The following is an 18260-nucleotide window of genomic DNA, read 5'->3' as shown; positions in this document are numbered from 1 at the left end:
GAAACGTGCAAATGGATCACCTTGTCTTACCCCGTATTGAGTCTTGAATTCCTCAGTCGGGCTTCCATTGATTAAAAATGAATACATACCACAAAACATACACACCTTTATCTAACTGATCCATTTAGAGAAAAACCTAACTCCCCCCTCACATCTTCTAGATACTTCCAATTCACATGATCGTATGCATTTTTTATGTCTACCTTAAACATGAAGCATGCGTATTTTCTTCTCCTAGTAAGATATATATATATATATATATATATATATATATATATATATATATATATATATATATATATATATATATATATATATATATATATATATATATATATATATATATATATATATAATATGCTTGTGAGACTCAACTTTTCATAGATTTTTGAATTATTTATCATTTTTATTTTTCATCCAGTATTCAAAACACACTAGTTTGAACACAGTGTCTACACATAACTGTTACTATTACAAAAACTTCCCTAAAGGGAAAGATATAATAAAACCTTTCAAACAAAACCAAACAAAAACATTTTCACAAAAGCGAAATTTCATTCGCATGAAATCCATTCATAACCTTATCTCCATTTTCCATTTTCTCCTCCCAACTTTCACTCATCTGATACTCAAAACTCTCTACCATACTCTCCGGCACAGAAACCACCACTCTCACACCATCACCACCACCGCCAATAACCGGTAAAAATAAACAATAAACATCACTAGTTAAAGGACCCATATGCAACGGTTTTCCCTCTCCAAAATCCACATCTTCTAACCCTAGTTTCGACCATTGTGAAATAACCAAACTAGTCGAAACATCTGTTTTTACCATTTTATCCTCCAACAAATCAACTGTTGATCTTATATATTCCTCATCATTCACCGTTGATTTCGCCTTTTGCACTAACTTCACAACATAGTGAAGGTTATTATTATTCCCCACTAAGTCCTCTATTTTACTTTCGGCGCACGCTAGTAAGAACCCATTTCCGTAATATCCTTTTGGTAAATTCATAAAGGTGCGAAAGTTAACAGAGAATAGTAGTTTCACGTTTAGTGTGGAGGGTAACGATAATGGTAAATTTAATGAACGAATCCAAGAGCGCCACGTGTGCGCTGCGATTACTTCAAAGGTGGTGCATTTTAGTGAGGGGGTGCATTGTTTTTTTAAGTAGAGGATATGGGCGGAATTAAAGGTAAATGATGTGGGTATTAAGGGTTGTGATTGGATTGATTTGTGGATGTTTATTTGAGGGTGTGGTTGTGTTCGGGTGTATGTGGGGTTATGGAGGTTTACTATGGGTGGTTGTCGTGGGTGCAACACGTGGCGTGAGTGGGAGGGTGGGATGGCCAAATTAGTTTGAGGGGATGTGGTGAGATGTGCCCATGCGTGGAGGAATTGAGATGTTCCGATCCCGTCGCATAGGCTGTGGTTGATTGCAGTGCATAGAATCATTCCTCCACAAGTGAGACTTGTTAACTGCATATGAAACACACGAACTATGAGCTTCTTTGAACAACAACTTCAAAGGGTTTTTTAGTCAATATTTGTAATCTATAACAATATATAAAGATAAAACATCTTTTGGTGTAGCATATTTCATTTCCTTTTTTTCCTTCAAAACTACTTAGAAGATACACAAATAAAAATTAACTATTCCCCCCCATTTTATATTTGAATATTATACACAATTAAAAATAATTAGGTATTTGAAAAGAAAATTAACTTTCGATTAAAAATTATATTTTAATACAGATATCCCAAATTCAAATACACATAATTTTAATTAAAACCAAAAAAAAAAATTACCATATATATTTTCATGTGTATATGCATTAAAAAAACGGGCAGACAGACACGAGAATGTCCGTCTGAATGCTAGTATATATTAAGAGGAATTTTTATAAGAGATATTAAGAGGATATTAAGAGGAATTTTTATAAGAGATATTAAGAGGATATTAAGAGGAGTATTTGGGGAGAAAATATTAAGAGATATTAAGAGAGATATTAAGAGGATTATGAATATAACTGCTTAATAATAATAGTTTAGATAGTGGTGTATTTGGGGAGAAAATATTGTATAAGTGAGATTTATAGTCCTAAGCAATTCATCAAATATGTGTTTTTTAAGATTAACTTTAACATTTTGGAAGATGTCACAGCCACATTCAATGTTTTAAAAAATGAATAATATCGTTCGATACATTTGGTCAAATCAAAAATTGAAAGGACAATCGATTCGAGTTAACTAGATCAGTCATATAATTAAATCGACGAGAAAAGAAACAAATCGATAAAAATTGAGAAAATCAAATGAACATAAAGTTTTTACAAATTAAAAGAATTAATATTTATTCTATTATTTTTCTTTTTAAAAGTCAAAATGTCGTTTTTATGATTATTATTTTAAACTAGACAAAAATAAAACTAACACAAGTTTAAAACAGAAAATACATTTAAAAAATTAAAGTTTAAAAAAATAAAAATTTTGACTGCCAAAACTTTATCTTTATTCTTTAAAAAAAATATATTTTTATCAAAAAAAATTATTTTTATTAAATGGAAGGTGACTCATCCATTGCCATGCCTAATTGAGATGCTACAATCGAGTTGAAAACGCTAAACCAAAACCTAGTATACTGTCATGTTAACTTTGATTAAGACTTTGATTTGTACTAAGTTACAAATATTGACTACCCGACAAACTAATTCACAAACTGTCGGTGACTTTATAACTTATCCGAAACTTTTGTTAAAGCATTATTATTATTTATACAAAAAACACTAAGAAAGTAGCATAAGAATCTAACCTGAACAACAAGTGGAGGAACATCTAAGAAACTCTGACCCTCCACCTTATACAAAAACTTCCTCCATGATTTGTTCGGAAGCTTTGACTGTTCAACTAACTCATCTGCAGTAATATCCATGAAAGCTTCCACAAACAAAGCACCTTTTCCATTGCAATCCACCTCAAGCTTCTTCTCATCATCAATATCATCGTCCAAACTAGAGGAACATCTTCTCAACCTTCCTGCTAAGGGGTAATAATCCACTAAAACTCTAGACAGAGAAGATTTCAAGTTATTCAAGTTCACTGATTTCTTGAAAATGTATAAATACTTGATTGAAAATCTAAGAAACTTTTGGTCATCGAGATTGGAAAGATAGAGAGAGTGTTTTGGCGTTGGAGCACTTGGTGGAATTTTAGTGACGGGTTCACATGGATAGGTACAATTAGGGAGTTCCTTTGATTTAGACATGATAATTTTTATGATGATGATGATTATGATCTATAACTATTATAGTAATAAAGAGTCATAAACAGAGAGAGAAAGAGATAATGAGAAGATGATTGAATGAAAGAGTGGATTGAGAAAACTTGTATAAATAATATTTTGAGATAGATGTGAATGTGACAAGACATTAGTGTAGGACCACTCCAAGTGGGGTATCATGTAGAGATGTCAAAATTTGCTAGCTTATATGTGCCATAAAATTTAAAATTTGAGCTCATACTTTTTAGAGTTTTTTTTTTATAGATATTTATATTGTCATATTTCAAAATAAAATATTGATTTTTTTTACTCACAAATTTATCTTTTATTCTATTTAATTTTTTTTTTAAATCTTGCACATTAATAATATGATCAAAATTTTTTTCTTATATTTTATTAATTTCTATTATGTTAAATATTTGAATATTATTTTATATAATTTAGATATATATTGTATTTAAAAATTTTATAGTATTTATTAAAGATAATATAGTTATATTATGTTTAAAAAATATAATTTTTAATTTAATTTATAATAAATATTATGGGTTTTATTTTAATTTTTAATTAAAAAAACTCATTTATGATCGGGTAGTTTGAAGCTCATATAGGATCAGGTTTGAATAGTAATTTTCAACCCCATATTACAATAAAATCTTTTTCAATCAAATCTTAAAAAATATGAGATTCATCAAAACCAATCTATTTAGGATTGAGTAACCCATTTTAATCACTCTTATCCAACATAAAAAAAAAAACATACTTAATACACCTCAAAATAATAAGGACATCTTTTGAGACAATAATTTTATTATTTTCCATTATACTTCATAGTCATAAAGCTATGTACTATATACATGGCGCCTATTATAAACGAATCTGGATTCTCTACTTCTCTCTCTACTGTGTTTGGGCAACACTAATTATAACGGTTGGATTCATGATAATTTTTTTTTCTTTTTTATTAAATTTGTATTTATTTATTTTCTCAACCATTAGATTTTAGGCAGGATGGAGGGCTGAATGCAAAGGATAAGAGATGATCCATTCTCATTATAAACATATTGACACACGCTTTGTTGTCAAATAAATACAGGTAATTAGTTAGAACAAGTAAATCATGAGATTGTACATTAAAACCAATATGAGTTCCACAATAACATTAAAGGACATGCGACATGTATGAGATTGTACATGCTCTTGATTTATTCATATTTCACAATAACTTTGGTGATGAAAAATATAAGCTTACCAAAGGTTCATTGAGAGTTTCTAGAGGTATGGTGTACTCAAACACTATACAAACCTCAAGTCAAGATCATTAGATATGACTTGATGATTTTTTCTTATTAACAAGAACTTAATCGACTATAATTAAATTTGATTACAACACAAAGATCAACTATCAATGTCTTCTTAAATAATACTGAATAAACCATAGTCACTCAAGAAAATACAATCAAACAGATTGACATACAAAGTGTGTTTACAAACTACTTCTAGGAAAGCAGAATATACAAACGAGTTACAAGTTTGTCACACAGAATATATTCAATGAAGAGTATGAACAATAGTTCTTGGGTGTGTTTCTTTTCTCTTAAATATTTTACAAAGTGCATTGTTCACATATATGATAATCTCTTAGAATATATAGAGCTTTTTCCATTCTTCAAAGTCTTCTTTATATAGGCAATGAAGAGATCCGTTGGAGGGTAGAATTGGAATACCAAAATGCAGTTGTATCCTTACATAATGACTTGTAAAAATGGGAGACAAAATGATATAATAGTACAACCTTTAGCCCACAAAATCAGTGTAATGGAGGAATAACTGATCTTGTACTGTGTACTATTTTTCTCACGTAAAACCTTTTGATCTTATCTTCAATATCCAGAGGCTTCTGATTGATAGATGATGAAGCATGCATAAGAGAAGAGTAAGAGTCTGGTTGAGAGAATCTTCAGAAATATGGTCTTTAGAGTCTTGATCCAGTTTATCAGAACTTGGTATTCAGAGTCTGGTGACACAGTTCAGAGTTGTTTCAGTGTAGGGATTCAGAGCATATCAACGTCAGAAACTTCATAGTAGCAAAGCTTTGGATGAGCAAAAATCAGAAGCGTTGAGTACAAAATCCAGAGTTTGATTATCTTATAAATGATGACAATCGTTATTGCATATATTTAGTCGAAGAATCAGAGTAAAATAAGTGAAAGTCGAGAAAATCTGAGGAAGAATGACCAAAGAATGAAGGAAAAATAGCTAAGTATGCAAATTGTGAACTTAGTGAAAATTTGAGTGAAAAGGGAGCAAAAAAGAGTGAAGTTTCAGAAATAATCACATCCACCATCGCGTAACATCGTGCACGCGATAGGGCATTAAAAGTTGCAGCATGCGATGCACAGTATCGTGCGCGTGATGGTCACTTTTTTGGGCATTTTTCTGACGCATTCTGGTCCATTCTAACGCCTTTAAAAGAGGTTTTTCAGCACTTTCACAAGGGTTACGATTTTAAGAGATTGAAGCACGAATTAGAGAGGACAAGTGGTGATTTTTGAAGCATTTGAGCCATTGGAGCTCATCTATTCAAGGGACTTATTATGTTATCACTGTATATAAATTGTGGTCTTTTTAAGTACACTATGAGTAGCTAAATTCTTCTAGGTCAGATTGTGTTATGATGAACCTGTTTCTCAATTGTTGGATTATATGTTGATTTGACCACTATATGAACCTATTGATCTATAATTTTATTCAATTGCTTCTTGTTCATAATGTTTCTTATGTGAGATACTCTTTTAATATGATTTTAGGCACATACAGAATACTGACCATTAGTCTATATGTTTGACATAGGGCAATTATTGTACTTACACTGCTTACGCTGACGGACTAGGAATAGAAAGCTCCTGGTAGTTGTTACTTAGTTATTTCGTGAGGGATCGACTATAACAGTTTTGTTACTTCTCTGTGAGGTTATAGTGATTTGATCATTCATATAGGCATCAAACATCAACAAGAGAGGAATAGGGGATTCTACAATGCAACCTGACCGCTTTCTTGATATTGTTTACGCGTTTATTTACTTTTCGTATTGAAAATTGAAACCCCTTCCCTTTTTTACTAGTTTTTCTAAATTGCACACATTTTGTCTTGCTTGGAGGTAGTCCCTGTGGATTCGATCTTTTTATTACTTCGACGGTATCAGTACACTTGTCGAGAAGTCATCAAGTTTTTTGCGTCATTGTCGGAGACTGTTGATTTTTCAACAAGGTGACATTTGTGCAATTTTCATTTTATTTTATTTTATTGGTATTGTTAGTATTTTAAATTTTTCATTTTATTTTTTTGGTTATCATTGTGCTACTGAGGTATTTTTTGTTTGTGCATGCACAATTTATGATCCACATTAATACCGTTGGATCCGGATATTGAAAGAACTCCACGTGCTCTTAGAAAAGCAGTTAAAGGAACAGTTTTGGACGAAGGAATACCAGAAGAAGAGAAATTATCAAGTTCTTCTGACTCTAAAGAAGAAGTCATGACAGTTGTACAACCCCTCACTATGAGGGACTACTATAAACAAACTGATGAAGGACATGTTTCTAGGGGGTTTATACCGGAAGACCATGCTAATTTTGATATTAAAAATTTTGTACTTTCAGATTTAAGAGAAAATTCGTTCGACAGAAACGCGATTAGAGACCCATGTAGGCATCTTGCACGCTTTTATGAAACAACTTCAATGTGCAAACCTACTAATGTCACTGAAGATCAGGTTAAATTGAGGTTAGTTGGGTTCTCACTGATTGGAAGGGAGAAAGACTGGTTGCTTTGTCTTCTGAATGGAACAATCCAGCCTTGGAAGGAATTGGAGGATAAATTCCTTGAAAGATTTTTCACTACTACTCAGTTTACCGAGCGCCGAGCAGAAATTGTTAATTTTGAGCAGCAGGACAATAAGTCACTTTATGACGCTTGGGAAAGATTTAAACTTTTATTGCGCATACGCCCAAATCATAACATTAATAATATGGAGCAGATGCAAAACTTCATCAAAGGTCTCAAGAGTCAAACTCGCATGTTGTTGGATACTTTCGCGGGAGGTACTATCTGTTAAATGACTGAAGTGTAAGTAAAATACCTAATTGAGAATATGTGTATGAATGAGTATCGTTCGAAAATTGAGAGGTCATTCAAGCTTAAAAATATTGGCACACCTAAAGGTATGTTACCTCTTGATACTCATATTGCTCGTTTAGCTCAAATTGAGTTGTTGAATAAAAAGCTAGTTGGAAGCAACTTAGGTAGATCTAATGTGAGCCAGGTACAAGAACTTAGGTGTGCTTTATGTGGAGGCAAACATGCGAATGAAAGATGTTTGTTGGAAGGGACAAGTGAGGAAGATCAGTTTGCAAAATTTCAAAAGAAAAACCCTTATTCCAACACATACAATCTGGGTTGGAAAGATCACCCAAATTTCTGTTGGAGCAATAATAAGAATTCCAATGCCAATCAAGGGATACAACAAGGCTAACAAGATCCGTTTCAAAGGAAGCCACCACAGTTGGACGAGACTTTGCAGAATTTCATTAAGGCCACTGAAAGTAGCTTTGAGAAGGTAACTAGGAACCCTGAAATTTTAAGCTAAAACCATGATGCGTTAATCAAAATATTGGAGACACAAATTGGTCAATTATAGACAAATAGCTGTTTTGCCAAGATCAAGTGGAGGATTCACCGGTAACATCGTTGATAATCCCAAGAATGAAACATGCAAGGTTGTGAAAACGGACTTTGGGGTGGTTACTAGAAAGGAGGAAGCTAAAAAGGTTAAAGAGAAAAAAATTAAGGAAAGGGACAGTGAAATTGAAAAGGAGGAGAGTGGAAATCAAGGTGAAGAAGAGAAAAGAAGAATCACCATTGACTACTTCATTGATGAAAATTCTCCTTGGAAGAGAACAAAGGATCAAATTTTGAATGAACTAAATCCACCTTTAACGGATTACATAAAACTACCATCTCCCATCATTAAGAAGAATATGATACAGGAGGATGAGCCTGGAATGTTTGAAAACTTTAAAGATATGTTGAAACAACTACAAGTAAGTCTCTCTTTTCATGAAATTTTATAATTAACTCCTAAGTTTTCTAAGTTTATGCATGTATTGATGAAAGGTGGAAAGCAAAATTTGACCCAAGAACATGTCAACATGGCAGAAAAAGAGGAGACGATAGAACCTTCAAAAGTTCCACCAAAGATGAAGGATCCAGAGGAGTTCAACATCACTTGCACCATTGGGGGGATGAAAATCCCACATGCTTTATGTGACATAGGATCGAGCATCAATGTCATGTCACTGAGAAAATTTAAGGAATTAGAGATATTGTCCAATTCATCGGTGAGTGGTTTTCTAGGTATTGTAAAAAAATGTTCTAGTTCATGTCGATGGTTTAACCTTCCTTGCAGACTTTGTGGTGATTGACATGAAAATAGAGTCAGAAGGGTCAGTGATTGTCGGGCACCCATTCTTGGCAACCGGGAAGGAAAAAATAGATGTGGAGACAGATGAGTTGACTTTGAAGTTTAATAAGGAGAAGATGGTGTTTAATCCATATCAATTGACATCATATGTGGAGGATCTAGAGACTTGATATCAATTGAAATGGAAAGGTAGTGAAGTTCACAAGAGGATGAAAAAAAGGAGTTTTCGGCGGCATGAGGGTATCCCTTGCGTCTGATGTATTTTGAGCATTGAGCGTCAAACTATTGACGGAAAAGAAGCATTGGATGGGAGGCAACCCATCATTTTTTTAAATTAGTTTTCATTTTGCATAATTAATTTTATTTCTATTCAAGAACATATCAAGAGGAAGTAGCTACTAAAGCATAAATTTTCCATGAAGATCTCAATTGTCTTTAATAAATAAGTTTGTAGTTGTTTATGTTTTTTCATATTACAAGTTTAATACTTTAGCATTGAACAGATGATCCAAAAGAAACTAGATAATCACAATATCAACTAGCAACTTGAAGGAGAATGATGAGAAAAGAATCAATAGACTTGTACTCAGCCTACATATATCTCATCTAGTAAGGTTTGAGCCAAATATTTCCATTGTTCACTTTTCTTTCTTTATGAGTGTATCCATGCATTATTGTTTTATTTGGTTTGATTTATTTTCGATTATGTTATCTGGTTTGAACAACACACACTGAGGGAAAAAATTGTCTATAACTTTGAGCCTTTGTAAACCACCCTTTAGTAATAGCTTTACCCATTGCTAAACACTTTAAGCCTAAGCCTTTCTTTCGGTGACATAGCCTTAAATTCTTAGCCATATTACTCGAAAGATCTTTTCTTTCCACTCTCTCTTTGGAGTTAGGTAGAAGTATAGTTTTTAACGTATATGAAAAAGATTAAGTTTACGGTTTCTCTTGGAAGTGAGTAAAGTTTAAGGTTTGGGGTTAGGGTACTAGAGAATATGATCCAAAATTTCAAAAATTATTGTTAAAAAAAGTGGAAAAAAACACTTCTTCAAAAAAAAGAATGAGAAAAGAAAAGAAGGATCAAAACTCTCTAGTACTACAAAAAAGGAACAAGAAGGTATGATGAATGAAGGATAACTAAGAACCTAACTCCAAAGGTTTAAACCTACTTTCCTAAAAATATCCTACCCTAACATAAGCCAAGTTACAACCTAAAAAGTATTTTAATGTGTGTGTTTTGATTTCTATGATGAACTCGATTAGAACATGATCAAGCTAAGTTTAATTGATTTTGCATGTTGATTGAGTCATCACCATATCTATTGAGTGAGTTATAGTGATATGAGAGACATGTTCAGTACTCATCAATGTTGAGGATGTTTTATGAATTTGCTGGATAGAAATTGGGAGCTAGAACCATGGTTAGATAAAAGAAATATTTAATTTGGTGATGTTCGAATTGTTATTGTGTGACTTGTTGTCTGTTAAAATATACAGTTGTAGGAAAGTTACTTGAGGACAAGCAATGATTCAAGTTTGGGGTTGTGATAACAGTCCGTCATTGGATATATTTAGTTGAAGAATCAGGGCAAAACAAGTGAAAGTCGAGAAAATTTGAGGAAGAATGACCAAATAATGAAGGAAAAATAGTTAAGTATGAAAATTATGGACTTAGTGAAAATTTGAGTGAAAAGGGAGCAAAAAAGAGTGAAGCTTCGGAATAATCACATCCACCATCGTGCACGCGATATGGCATTTAAAGTAGTATATCACACGCGATGAAGGGTATCCTACGTGCGATGGTCACTTTTTTTAGGGCCTTTTTCTGATGCATTATGGTTCATTTTAACGCCTTTAAAAGAGACTTTTCAGCACTTTCACAAGGGTTACGATTTTGGTTGATTGAAGTACGAATAAGAGAGAGCACAAGTGGTAATTTTTAGAGCATTTGAAGCCATCGGAGGTCATCTCTTCAAGGGACTTCTAATGTTATCATTATTTATCAATTGTGGTATTTTTAAGTACACTATGAGTAGCTAAATTCTTCTAGGTTAGGTTGTGTTATGATGAACTTGTTTCCCAATTTTTGGATTCTATGTTTATTTGACCACTGTATGAACCTATTGATCCATAATTTTATTCAATTGCTTCTTGTTCGTAATACTTTTATGTGAGATACTCTTTTAATATGATTTTGGGCACATAGGGAATACTGAACACTAGTCTATGTGTTGGACCTAGGGCAACTGTTGTACTTACACTGGTTGATTAGGGATAGGAGACCCCGAGTAGTAGCATAGAGAATTAACGTTATATACATCGCCTAACCCTGCTTACATTGGCGGAATAGGAATAGAAAGCTCCTTGTAGTGGTTAGTGAGTTATTTCATGAGGGATCGGCTATAACAATTTTGTTAATTTTCCATGAGATTATAGTTATTACATAATTCATACAGGACATCAAACATCAACAAGAGAGGAATATGGAATTTTAGAACACAACATGACCGCTTTCGTGACATTGTTTACGCGTTTATTTACTTTTCACAATGAAACTTGAACCCCCCCTTTTTTACTAGTTTTTCCAAATTGCACACATTTTGTCTTGCTTTGAGGCAGTCCCTGTGGATTCGATCTTTTTATTACTTCGATAGTATCACTACACTTTTTGAGAAGTCACCATAAACCACATTTCTCAGAGTTAGAGTGCACTAGGTTCAGAATTTGATGACATCATGTAACACCCCGATAATAATAAGATAATTATTTAATTTAAGTTAATATTATATTTATTAATTTAATTAAGTAATTGGAATTATTGGATTATTATTATTATTATTGTTGGAATAATAATTATTGGAAAGTATATAAGTGGGAAATAAGAAAAAAGTTTCATTTTTGGTAAAGAAAGGGTTTTCACGTGAAACAGAGAAGCGATTGGAAAAGTGAGAGAAGGGCAAAGAGGAAGAGCAAGAGCTGAAGGTTAAAGAAGGAAAAGCTTGGAGCTTTAAGATTCGCCGGATTAATTCAGGTAAGGGGGGTTTATCATCGTTTAATGGGTATTATGGGTTAGCATGTAATGGGTAGTGATAAACCGTTGAATTGACCCTAATTGGGATGACGAATGTTGAAAATTGTAATGGATGAGTTGTGTTAAAAACTGAAATTGAATCTGTAATTGGATGAGTCTTGATTCCCCGAACGTATAGCTTTTTACGGAATTGGAATAGGAGGTCCGGAAGTCCTCCAACGGCGGAAAATGCGGAGAGTTCTGCATTCTGCTTTGTGTTAGCGCAGGAACAACTTTCTGTCTTGCGTTAACCGGTTAACCCAGGGTGTTAACCGGTTAACACTGTTGCGAATTAGGAATATGTGCTGTTTTGCTTGCGTTAACCGGTTAACCCAGGGCGTTAACCGGTTAACACTGTTAAGTTTTGCCAGGAAGCGTGTTTTGGTCTGCGTTAACCGGTTAACCCAGGACGTTAACCGGTTAACACTGTTGCAAAGTGGAAAAATTGTTATTTAAATATGGTATGCTTATTTGAGGGTTGGTCTATGTTGGCATATGATGTAATAGAGATTTATTCCCGCTGTTTTGAGCAGTGTAGGTATTAGTAGAGTGTGCTAATACTGTGATTAATTATTTGACATGATATGATGTTTTGATGCATGTGTTGATGATGTGTGATGGTATGCATAATGTTGTGAATGTATATATTATGCATGTGTTGTGAATGGACTGTTTTATGGCTTAGAGTGTGAGCATAGGTCCATTGTGGATTATTGTGGTGGATGTTGCATTGCTAGGTGATTAGCACGCATATTGTGGCCTTTATGGTGGTAGCTAATTCCCATGGTGAGGAATTAGTGAGTTAGTCGTTATGGACTGTTGTTGATGTTTGCATGCTAGGTGATTAGCGTGCATAGCATGGCCCATTTGGGGTGGTAGCTAATTCCCATGGTGAGGAATTAGTGAGTGAGTCACTAGGTCTCAAATGAGTGGGACTAGTGGGCTTGGTAGCCGTGCCTGGATTTGGACGGTGAGGTGAACTATATGTTCACAAATAGTCGGTACCGCATGCATGGAGTCTCATTGCATAATATGTGTATGGCGTATAATATGAATGGTGTAAGAACAAAAATTGTTCTACAACAGATTCCTTGATTTTGATGATAACAAAGGATGAAACCAAAAATGGCACCCTAACGAAAAGTTTCTAAGTGTGCAGGATTCTAAAGAAAGAAGGAAGAAATCTGATGATGTCATCAGATACAAAACAAGATCAGATACAAAATATCAAATGATCAGAAGCATCTGAAGTGGAAACAAGTTCAGAAAGTCTAACTCTGAGCAAAACAGCAAAGTATCAGAAGCATCTGAACAAGAAGTAGCTCTAGAAGTTCTGACTCTGAACAACGGTTGTCTAACTCCAGAAGTTATCAGCAGAAATCCATCAGAACTCACAAGAGATTTACATCAGAAGCAAGATTCCAAGTTTCTCCAGATACACAAATACTCTGAGCATGGAATTGCTAATCATGAAAGAGTAACGTTTAAGTCAAGAAAAGATTTGCAAATGGATTTCCTAATTGAGAAAGAGACGTTAATCTCCAATCTCAATAAAGAAAATACCACTTGTGGTAAGTAGTCATTTCAAGAAGAAAAAGTCATCCTGCAGAAGCTATTTATGTGATGGCGTAATTTCATCTCAATATCCACCAGTTTCAACTACTACCTCACTGATCTATATAAAGGATTGCAAATCAACATTCAAACACTACAGATACAAGGAAAAATCATACTGAAACATCAACACTCAAGAAAAACACTCCTTCTCTCTAAAATCTTCACGAAGCTTTTGCTTATAACGTGAAAAACTCTTGTTCTTAACACTGTAATATTTGCTTTCTTAGAAGCACTCTAGATTACATAAATCTTTCATTTATTGTTTGTTGATTTCCTCAAGTGACTTAGTGTAGTCTGTAAACTTGAGAGGACTAAGAGATTTTTCTCTTAGGCGTTGTTTGTAATCTTTCAAGATTAGTGGATTAAGTCCTTGTTGAAGGCGAAATCACCTTGGCCGGGTGGACTGGAGTAGCTTTGTGTTATAAGCGAACCAGTATAAAATCCTTGTGTGATTTTCAATTTGAAAAGCGCTTATTTTTCAAAACAATTCAAACCCCCCTTTCTTGTTTTTCTCACCTTCAATTGGTATCAGAGCTCCGGCTCTGTTATTGATTTTCTAATCAAACACTTAACCGTGTAGAGAGATCCAGTACGAGAAAAACAATGGCCCACTCAAATGAAAGAGATTCTTACAATGCCAAGCCTCCTGTTTTTGATGGAGAAAAATTTGACTACTGGAAAGATAGAATTGAAAGTTTCTTTCTGGGTTATGATGCTGACCTCTGGGACATTGTCACAGATGGATACACACCTCCAGTCTTAAATGGAGCTGAAGTTCCCAGAAGTAAGATGTCAGAAGATCAGAAACGTGTCTTCAAAAATCACCACAAGGCCAGAACAATACTTCTAAATGCTATATCATACAACGAATATGAAAAGATCACCAACAGAGAGACAGCCAAAGATATACTTGACTCTCTGAAGATGACCCATGAAGGAAACTCCCAAGTCAAGGAGACGAAGGCTCTGGCGCTTATCCAGAAATATGAAGCCTTCAAAATGGAAGATGACGAAGCTATAGAGGCTATGTTTTCCAGATTTCAAACTCTTATTGCAGGTCTTAAAGTGCTAGACAAAGGATACACAACTGCAGATCATGTTAAGAAGATAGTCAGAAGTCTGCCAAAGAAATGGAGACCTATGGTTACTGCTCTGAAGCTGTCAAAGGATCTGAACAATATCAGCCTTGAAGAACTTGTTAGTTCTCTCAGAAGCCATGAGATAGAATTAGAGGAGGATGAGCCTCAGAAAAAGAACAAGTCCATAGCGCTAAAGTCCAGATCTGAAAGACGGAAACCTGACAGAACCAAAGCTCTCCAGGCAGAAACTGAAGATACTGACGACTCTGAACCTGAGGACTCTGATGATGAAGAAGAGTTGTCCCTACTAACCAGAAGAGTTAAGCAACTCTGGAAAAAGAGGAACAACAACTTCAGAAGACCAAGACCCATAGGGGATCGATCAGAGTCAACTTCAAAAGGTAAAGCTAACAAAGATATTACCTGTTATGAATGTAAAGAAACAGGTCATTACAGGAATGAATGCCCTAAGCTAAAGAAAGACAACCCTAGAAAAGAAAGCTTCAAGAAAAGCACTTTCAGAACAAAGAAAGGACTGATGGCTACCTGGGATGATAGTGAATCTGGATCATCAGAATCTGACTCTGATGAACAGGCCAACGTAGCACTTATGGCTACCACATCCAGCAGCTCAGATGAAGAATCTGAAGAGGTATTTTCTGAACTTTCTCGATCTTACTTAGAATCATGTTTGTCAGAAACTCTTACCTCTTACCAGAAATTAAAACAAAAGTTTAAAAATATTAAAGGCTGTCTTAAAGCAAAATTTGAAGAGTGTAGTGAACTTGAGATAACAATTCTATCACAAGAAGATACAATCAAATCTTTAATGTTAGAAAGAGATGAAGCAAAAACAAAAAGCTCAGAATTAGAAGAAGCGTTGTCTCAAGCACCACAAACTTCAAATAAAATTATTTATAAATATGAAGAAGCCTTTCAAGAATTTCTAAAGAATGGGATAGATAGGAGTATTATGGCATCCATGATTATTCTGTTATCATTACAAGAATTACCTGTTATGAATGTAAAGAAACAGGTCATTACAAGAATGGGATAGATAGAACCTGACCTTCTGGTATTATGGCATTCAAGAATTTCAAGAATTTCTGAAGAATGGGATAGATAGTCGGTCGAGTCGAGTCGTGATTATTCTGTTTCCCTGTACGGGATAGGTGTTGTGTAACCCTATCAGTACTTATTGTTTAGCTTGTTGGGTTTTCAGAATAGAGATGGCTGGAAGAGGTAGAGATGATGCTGCGATTGCTGAGGCTCTGGGTATGCTAGCTGGAGTACTTGGAGGGAATCCGAATGTTGTGGGACTGGGAGCTGCTCGTCAACTGAGTGAGTTCCAGAAGAACAATCCTCCAATGTTCAAGGGAGCATACGATCCAGATGGCGCTCAGAAGTGGTTGAAGGAGATCGAGAGAATCTTTCGAGTGACTGAGTGTGCCGAAAACCAGAAGGTCAGGTTCGGTACGCATATGCTGTCAGAGGAAGCAGATGATTGGTGGGTTGCTACCCGCTCTGAGTTGGAAGCTGCTGGGGATGCTGAGATCACTTGGGCTGTGTTCAGAGAGAGATTCCTGAGGAAGTACTTTCCAGAAGATGTCAGAGGAAAGAAAGAGATAGAGTTCTTAGAATTGAAGCAGGGTAATAGGTCTGTTACTGAGTATGCTGCTAAGTTCACAGAGCTGTCGAAGTATTACACTCCCTATAATGAGGCTGCTGGAGAATTTTCGAAATGTGTGAAGTTTGAGAACGGGTTACGTCCCGAGATCAAGCAGGCTATTGGGTATTAGCGGATTAGAGTGTTTTCTGATTTGGTTGACTGTTGCAGGATTTTTGAACAGGATTCCAAAGCCAGAGCGGAGAGCTATCAGCAGAGGGTTGATAGGAGAGGCAAGGATCAGAATGATCGTGGAAAACCGTATGCAGCTGGCAAGGGTTTTCAGAGGCAAAGTGGGATGAAGAGGCCTAGTGGGGGGAGACTCCAGTGCTCCTGCTAAGTGTTTCAGATGTGGTCAGGCTGGACATCGTATCCATGAGTGTACCAGTAATGAGAAGAAGTGTTTTAAGTGTGGAAAAGGTGGTCATTTGGCTGCAGAGTGCCGGTCGAAGACTGACTTGTTTCAACTGTGGAGAGGTGGGTCATATCAGTCCACAGTGTCCTAAGCCGAAGAAGGAGAATCAGTCGGGAGGCAAGGTCTTTGCTTTATCGGGTTCTGAGACTTCTACAGATGATCGTTTGATCCGAGGTACGTGTTATATTAATGGCTTTCCTCTTGTAGCTATTATTGACACAGGTGCGACTCATTCCTTTATATCTTTGGATTGTGCTGTGAAACTTAAATTAGAGATATCTGAGATGCATGGTAGTATGGTGATTGATACTCCTGCGAAGGGTTCAGTGACTACTATTTCAGTTTGTGTGAATTGTCCTTTGAGTATTTTTGGTAGAGACTTTGGAATGGACCTTGTGTGTCTTCCACTAGTACAGGTTGATGTTATCCTGGGTATGAACTGGTTGGTGTTTAACCGAGTCTATATCAACTGTTTTGATAAGACTGTGATCCTTCCTGAGATTGAGGAAGGAAAGAGTTTATTTCTATCTGCAAAGCAAGTGAATGAGGAAGTAGCAGATGGGGCAGAGTTGTTTATGCTGTTAGCGACTTTGGAGGCTAAAGATAAACTGGTGATTTGCGATCTAGCCGTGGTGTGTGATTTTCCTGATGTGTTTCCTGAAGAAGTGAATGAATTGCCGCCAGAGCGTGAAGTTGAGTTCTCGATTGATTTGGTACCTGGTACTAGGCCGATATCGATGGCTCCGTACCGTATGTCTGCTGTTGAGTTAGCTGAATTGAAGAGTCAGTTGGAAGATCTGTTGGATAAGAAATTTATTCGTCCGAGTGTGTCACCGTGGGGTGCACCAGTGTTATTGGTTAAGAAGAAAGAAGGTACTATGAGGTTGTGTGTGGACTACAGGCAACTGAATAAAGTGACGATCAAGAATCGGTATCCTTTGCCGAGGATTGATGATTTGATGGATCAGTTGGTTGGTGCGAGTGTATTCAGCAAAATAGATTTGAGATCAGGGTATCATCAGATACGTGTGAAAACTGAGGATATTCAGAAGACTGCTCTCAGGACAAGGTATGGACATTATGAGTATTCTGTAATGCCTTTTGGTGTGACTAATGCGCCTGGAGTATTTATGGAGTATATGAATAGGATTTTCCATCCGTACCTAGACAAGTTTGTTGTGGTGTTTATTGATGACATTTTGGTGTATTCGAAATCTGAAGAAGAGCATGCTGAGCATTTGAGAGTGGTTTTAGGAGTTCTACGAGAAAAGAAGTTATTTGCTAAACTGTCCAAGTGTGAATTTTGGTTAGAAGAGGTGCGTTTTCTTGGTCATGTGATTTCAAGAGGTGGTGTTGCTGTTGATCCTTCTAAGATAGAAGCGGTATCTAAGTGGGAAGCTCCGAAGTCAGTTTCTGAGATAAGGAGTTTTCTTGGACTTGCAGGTTATTATAGGAAGTTCATTGAAGGATTTTCTAAGTTGGCGTTACCGTTGACGATGTTGACTAGAAAGGGGCAAGCGTTTGTTTGGGACTCAAAATGTGAAGAAGGTTTCCAAGAGTTAAAGAGAAGGTTAACTACTGCTCCTATTCTGATATTACCGAGTCCGTCGGAATTATTTGAGGTTTACTGTGATGCCT

At 35.5% G+C, this 18260-nt stretch overlaps 1 protein-coding gene across 1 annotated transcript; it reads right to left on the bottom strand.

The window, feature by feature from the left end:
- Positions 1-381: 381 nt before the first annotated feature.
- LOC127082885 (alcohol acyltransferase 9) lies at positions 382-3377 on the bottom strand. The gene is made up of 2 exons (XM_051023113.1): positions 2820-3377; positions 382-1486 (listed from the first exon to the last, which is right to left on the bottom strand). Exons 1-2 carry the CDS (start codon positions 3270-3272, stop codon positions 539-541), a joined length of 1401 nt encoding a protein of 466 aa, XP_050879070.1. The 5' UTR covers positions 3273-3377; the 3' UTR covers positions 382-538.
- Positions 3378-18260: the final 14883 nt, after the last annotated feature.

Source organism: Lathyrus oleraceus, chromosome 5 (genome assembly GCF_024323335.1).
Source record: "Lathyrus oleraceus cultivar Zhongwan6 chromosome 5, CAAS_Psat_ZW6_1.0, whole genome shotgun sequence".
In the NCBI taxonomy this organism is placed as follows: Eukaryota; Viridiplantae; Streptophyta; class Magnoliopsida; order Fabales; family Fabaceae; genus Lathyrus; species Lathyrus oleraceus.
Note: the sequence above shows the minus strand (reverse complement) of the source record. Positions and strands in the feature narration are given on the sequence as shown.

Coding starts and splice junctions, on each gene's coding strand:
- LOC127082885 (XM_051023113.1), bottom strand. CDS start 3,272: ATGTCTAAATCAAAGGAACTCCCTAATTGTACCTATCCATGTGAACCC. Junction 1,487..2,819: donor TTCCTCCACTTGTTGTTCAG/GTTAGATTCTTA, acceptor TTTCATATGCAG/TTAACAAGTCTCACTTGTGG.